The following is a 6983-nucleotide window of genomic DNA, read 5'->3' on the forward strand; positions in this document are numbered from 1 at the left end:
ACACATGTAAAGAGACAGACAGATCCCAGTTTCATATATAGAGAGAGATGCTTCTGAAAGTCTTAACAATTACCGGTATATTGGCTTCTTTGTAAATTGTCACAAATAAGCATAATTAGACTAAACATCATATAATCTGAGTTCATGTGGGTTAATTTCCACTTTTCTCTACCCATCCCATTGACATTTATTTATTTAAAAAATATTCATGCCACCTGTCCAGAGACTGCTAACCTACAGAATAAAACATAAAACACTATAAGGCCCTGTTCACACAGCGTGTTGAGTCCATGTTAAACTGACCCGGTTCTGTTCCAAATATCTTTATTCCGGATATTATCGATCAGACTGCCGTACTGCAATTTGAATCACTCTGCGGTGAAACCATCTTCTGCCATCCACACGATGACACCATGCAGTTCTTTTTTTCTCCACTTTTATGCGCATTATGCGCACATGCGCATAGGTTAAAACATTATGTGGTTATGCAGTTAGTGCATATCGCTAAGTAGTAAAAAAAAATGGCTACCGTAAGCCGGATATCTGAGGCTCCTTTTGCTCCGGGACAGCCTTCAGACATCCGGAAGTTGGTCGAGAACTATCCAGACGGGGAAACTACGAGGTGAAACTGGAGAACTCAAAAAACACCACAAAGGAGCAGGTAACAAAATACTGCGGTTCCGAGAAGGATTGGTGGGGGGCTACTACGAGTTAATACCGGGAGGCAGATGTTGCTGTCTGATCAGCCACTTTTAATCCAACTGATTATACTGTGTGTCTGAACAGCCCCTAAGAGTTGTAAACAATTGATGAACTATTAAAAATCCAGCATCACATAAATACAAGAAAACATCTTATACATGTGAAGCCCATGGAATATCATGGGGCTACAGCCCCTTATGTGATAAATCATATCCTTGATTCTCCACATCACATCTTCACATCCCTTTTTCTATACAAACAGTTCAATAATGTCTATATGTCCCTTCACAAATCAGTATTAAACAAGATCAGAGGTTTGCTTGTGAAGAACACTGACAGCCCACCTACCACCTTGAATATTTGAATCTTTTGGATCTTGAATGTTACAGAGTACAGCTTAAGGCCATGGCAAGGCTGTAAGTAGGCAGGGGCATGGGATGGCACCTCCTCCCAAGTCTGCCAAACACATCCTCTCCTGGTTCCCCAACTCTCCTCTCCTCTGTTTATGCTCTGTTAATTAAGTTAGTGTTGCCTGGCACCCCCTCCAGAAAAAAATCTTAGATACAGGCCTGGGCCACGGAAGTCTCAGCATTAGGAATCCCCTTGAAAATAATCACAAGAAAATAATCACAAGAAACAAGTTGGCTCACAGTTCAGTCTCATAAAATCGTTTCCACAGTCAGTATTCACCACCTCTTTCTGAGCCCTGATCACACTCCGTAAATATCATGCTATTCATAGGCTGAAGATTAACATTATACCTGCATAGAACTCCTCTTCCTCCTCTTCATGGTGGTGAGCCTTCTCTCGAATATGATTTTTCCTGTAAACACGTCCTCCAATTCGGATTAGCATTGGCCGCATAACCTCCATTGTGCTTTCTCTTCTAATTATATTTTTTTCCCTGCAAGAAAATAAATTTTGCAGTAGAAAATATTCCTCTCGGGGTTTCATTTTTATTAGCAGAACACTCTGGCGGCACCAGCCCATGTGCTGCACTAGAACGATGTTCCTCGTTTCAGCAACTATTAGAACATTACACAAAGTCATTTGTGTCAGTGGACTTAGAGCAATTCTGCATAGGACTCCACTGAAGGTCTCTGCAAGGGCACATACTTAACGCTTCTCTCAGTTGCACCTTATTTACTGCTTATACTCAATCAAACCAATCTATCTAGGCCAGTACTGTGCCCAATAATAGTCAACCACTGGAAAGTTCACAAACAGAGTAAGATGAGGATAACTCTCCTCTGTTGCTCACCTTCAGTGTTTGGTAACCAAGAGGAATACTACCTCTAAATATAGAGGTTGCATTTAGCGAACATGGCCAACAAAGTGTTATTTAATGTAACTGCATTTTTAAAATATGGGCCAGGATAAAAGGAACAAATAGAAACTACAGAAAAGCAGACGGCACTAGTCCAACGATAGCTTTTAGGACAAATAAATAAGGGGGGGAATTAGAAACTGTTCAAAAACTGCATTTTGAACTGAGGTGCCTGGATACAAACAAGGCAGATCTCCTACACTTTTAAAAATTGCGTAGAAGGCAGGCTTTTGACAGGTACAACTTTATGGTGGGGTTGCGCACTTTCCAAAATGCCGTCCGCTACACCATTATGACAGATGCAAGAATCCTTTCCTTTTTTGCTACATGATGACACTGTGTGTCTATATAGTTACGGTATGGCAATGGACTGCAGTGGCTGATAATATTAGGAACTGCAGAGTAGCTCAAGAAGCTGCTCAAAAGAAAACACACTGTGGCAATCCTGAAAGCTTGTAAGCAGCACATTTTGTGTTTGAGTAATCAAGCTTAGCTGGGAAACACAAACATGCACTCAACAATTCTATTTTCTATTAATCATGAAAAACAGAACTAAATTACGTTTGAATAGATATGTTACTCCAGAAAGAAGAAGAAGGTATTGGATTTATATCCCGCCCTCCACTCCGAAGAGTCTCAGAGCGGCTCACAATCTCCTTTACCTTCCTCCCCCACAACAGACACCCTGTGAGGTGGGTGGAGATGAGAGGGCTCTCACAGCAGCTGCCCTTTCAAGGACAACCTCTGCCAGAGCTATGGCTGACCCAAGGCCATGCCAGCAGGTGCAAGTGGAGGAGTGGGGAATCAAACCCGGTTCTCCCAGATAAGAGTCCGCGCACTTAACCACTACACCAAACTGGCACCAGCATTCCCAGGGTAGGTTTCACAAGAGACAGCACCTACATAATAATATATTGGGGCAATGAGCTGGCATACTTGGAGCAACAAATAACAAATGACCTGCCATTTTTTATAAGATGAGATTATGCCCACTCACTTAAACAGATTTGTATAAAGGATGAGACCAGTTCATCGAAGACAGATGTTATCACTGCCCATAAACCATGATAATGGACAGAGGGAGTGTACTTCTGAATAATAGATGCTGAGGAGAAACACCAGGAGCAGGCATTTCATACCTTGCTTTCCCTGCATGGGACGCTGGAGATCTGCTGCCAGTCAGAATAGATAGTACTGAATTAGACAGGCAAATGAATCAATCTTGAAGAGAGTCACGCCTTTCTAAACCCACTGACTTGGAAGAGCACAACTCTGCACACACTTTTGAAACAGTCTCAGAGAGGGCAGGTGCGTTGGTCTGAAGTAGAACAGCTAGACTCAAGTCCAACAGCACCTTACAGACCAACAAGGTTTTCATCAGATATCTGCCCTGTCCAGGATGGTCCAGGCAAGCCCCATCTCGGAAGCTTAGCAGGTTCACCTCTGGTAAACACTAATGCCCACTGGCTTGAATCAACAATTGATTATTCTTGCTTTCTGTAATAATAAGAATATGTTGGAGAAGCCATGTTGGATCAGGCCAATGGCCCATCCAGTCCAACACTCTGTGTCACACAGTGGCCAATATATGTGTGTGTGTGTGTATGTGTGTGATACACACACACACATATATATATATACACACACACTGCGGCTAACAGCCAGTGATGGACCTCTGCTCCATATTTTTATACAAACCCCTCTTGAAGCTGGCTATGCTTGTAGCCGCCACCACCTCCTGTGGCAGTGAATTCTACATGTTAATCACCCTTTGAGTGAAGAAGTACTTCCTTTTATCCGTTTTAACCTGACTGCTCAGCAATTTCACTGAATGCCCATGAGTTCTTGTATTGTGAGAAAGGGAGAAAAGGTCTTCTTTTTCTACTTTCTCCATCCCATGCATAATCTTGTAAACCTCTATCATGTCACCCCACAGTCGACGTTTCTCCAAGCTAAAGAGCCCCAAGCGTTTTAACCTTTCTTCATAGGGAAAGTGTTCCAAACCTTTAATCATTCTAGTTGCCCTTTTCTGCACTTTTTCCAATACTATAATATCCTTTTTGAGGTGCGGTGACCAGAATTGCACACAGTACTCCAAATGAGACTGCACCATCGAGTTATACAGGGGCATTATGATACTGGCTGATTTGTTTTCAATTCCCTTCCTAATAATTCCCAGCATGGCATTGGCCTTTTTTATTGCATTCGCACACTGTCTTGACATTTTCAGTGAGTTATCTACCATGACCCCAAGATCTCTTTCTTGGTCAGTCTCTGCCAGTTCACAACCCATCAACTTGTATTTGTAACTGGGATTCTTGGCCCCAATGTGCATTACTTTGCACTTGGCCACACTGAACCTCATCTGCCACGTTGACATCCACTCACCCAGCCTCAACAGATCCCTTTGGAATGCCTCACAATCCTCTCTGGTTCTCACCACCCTGAACAATTTAGTGTCATCTGCAAACCTGGCCACTTCACTGCTTACTCCCAACTCCAGATCATTAATGAACAAGTTAAAGAGAATGGGACCCAGTACTGAGCCCTGCGGCACCCCACTGCTTACCATCTTCCTCTGCGAAGACTGTCCATTTAGTAATAGTACTGTTATCTTAAGGAACAGGTATTGTAATGGACATGTGAGATTGTAAATGACTATAGCTTGAATCAACAGTTGTTTTCTACTTTCTGTTGTTGTTTCCTTAAGAAACATGTATTGAAATAGACACATGGGACTAACTGGCTACAGCTGGAAGGAATGAATATATAGGTAGTTACAATGGAGTTTTGTTAAGACGCATGATACATAAAACATAGGCTTGAGTCCTTAGAACAAATTGATATGGTGAGTATTATAATGAAATATTTATTTAAAATAATATTATAATTAAGAAATATGAATTTTAGTTATTCGTATTTTATTTTCATTACATAGGAAGCTGAAAACCAAAAAGAAAATTGACATAAAAGTATTGGATTGCACAAATATTAAGGTATCAAATGCATACATTATTAATAACATAGGCATATTAATATTAATTATATGAATTATGATTTGGTTTTCTAATTATTTACAGTAGAATAAATAAGAGCAACATTATTGCACATTGACGTCCAGAGGAATTGGATTGAAGGTCAACCTGTTAAAAATAATTAAATAATAATAATAAATTTGCATTTACATTTATTGTTAATTAATTATTGAAATATTATATATTGTAGCTCATTCCACTGTAGAAGATTTCTAAAAATTGAAACGGAGATAATAAATTCTGGGGTCTTCGTCTGGAACGGACTTTGGGCTAAGATTACAGCATGGGACTTATTCATAATTGCCAAGTGTGGGGTTCTACTTTTCTATTGGACTATTTACCATCACTCCCACTACTGTTTGGTCTGAAGTGGAACAGCTAGACTCAAGTCCAACAGCACCTTACAGACCAACAAGGTTTTCATCAGATATCTGCCCTGATCTGGATGGCCCAGGCGAGTCCAATCTCAGAATCTTAGCAGGGTCGCCTCTGGTAAGTACTTGGGTGGGAGACCAGCACTCAGTAGGCCAGGGACAGGCTTTATTCAGCCATTTCTCTGAATGTCCTCCAGGTTCCCAGGAGGGGGTTAATCATAAGACATTAACATGACTTACAGTTGCAGATACATACATACACATAAAAAGACGAAGAAGAAGATTTTCATCAGATAGGTGATGAAAGGAACTTTGACTCTTGAAAGCTCACATCCCCAAAATTTTGTTGATCTCTAAGGTACTGCCAACTTGAGGGTGAGAAATCCCTGGATATTTGAGGTTGGAGCTTGGAGATAGTGGGGTTTGAGGAGGAAAGGGACCTCAGAAAGGTATAATGCCATAGAACCCACCCTCCAAAGCAGCCATTTTCTCCATGGGAGCTGATCCCTGCAACCCTACTCAAATCGAGTACTGCTCAGAGTCAAAACAGTCAAACTCTGCATGAAACGGCTTTGTATGTGAGAGTCTATGAATCTGGCTGGTTCCTTTGTTGGAAATAAAATACTGGTCTTCATGACCAGCAAGGCAACTCTTTTGTTCTTATTAATACATTTATTTATTTTGCACTGTTCACTTTGGCTGTAAAAAGTATTCAAGACAATTTAAAGAGGGGAAAATAAAGAATAATATTTACATAAAAATAAAACCAATTAAACCACAAAAGCAAAACCATGAAAACAATTGGCAATTTAAAAGATGTACTAGGGCTGATTCCAATTTAATTAAAAGCCATAAAAAGCAGCAACAGTACCCAACTCCCTGCAATAAAATGACATTAATATATCAAACATCTAGGAAAATAAAGCCTGGCATAAAAATAATCTTTGGGGGATCATTTAGCCCCCTTCCCCAAGGCCTTCGAGAAAATAATTGTTTCATTAAGGAAACTTCCTACAGGGGGCAGTTTATGAATCTTAGAAGATTTTGTTTCAATAACCATGGAGCTCATCCATGCACAGAATGTATAAGAAGCACTTAACAAAGATGCACAGAGTGAACACATAGGGCTGGATCCTACATTCTGTGCCATCTCATCCTTTTCCCCATCTTTATTGCAGCCCCTATTACTCACAGCTTTTGTCTAAATGCAACACACACACACCCCCCATCAGTTTGGAGGCCAGAAGGGGCCTTCTTTCTCTCTCTTTGTCCAGCAGAACAACTGGTACAGTCTAGGGATGGCAGCCTCCAGGTGGGAGTTGGGGATCCTAAGAATTACAGCTCAATTCCAGACTAAAAAGATCAGTTCCTCTGGAGAAAAAGGATGCTTTGCAGGCTGGGCTGTATGGCATTGTACCCCACTCTGGTCATATGAACATATGAAGCTCCCTTATACTGAATCAGACCCTCGGTCTATCAAAGTCAGTATTGTCTACTCAGACTGGCAGCAGCTCTCCAGGGTCTCAAGCTGAAGTTTTTCACATC

General features: G+C 41.0%; 1 protein-coding gene across 1 annotated transcript in view; it reads right to left on the reverse strand.

Moving 5' to 3' along the window:
- The window catches only part of ASCC1 (activating signal cointegrator 1 complex subunit 1), a 109784-nt gene that overhangs the window by 100936 nt on the left and 1865 nt on the right, over positions 1 to 6983 (reverse strand). Inside the window, exon 2 of the mRNA XM_060241199.1 lies at positions 1464 to 1606. Within this exon, the coding sequence (XP_060097182.1) occupies positions 1464 to 1575 (112 nt within the window). The 5' untranslated portion in view covers positions 1576 to 1606. The remainder of the gene's footprint in view (positions 1 to 1463; positions 1607 to 6983) is intronic.

Source organism: Heteronotia binoei, chromosome 6, assembly GCF_032191835.1.
Source record: "Heteronotia binoei isolate CCM8104 ecotype False Entrance Well chromosome 6, APGP_CSIRO_Hbin_v1, whole genome shotgun sequence".
Taxonomy (NCBI): Eukaryota; Metazoa; Chordata; class Lepidosauria; order Squamata; family Gekkonidae; genus Heteronotia; species Heteronotia binoei.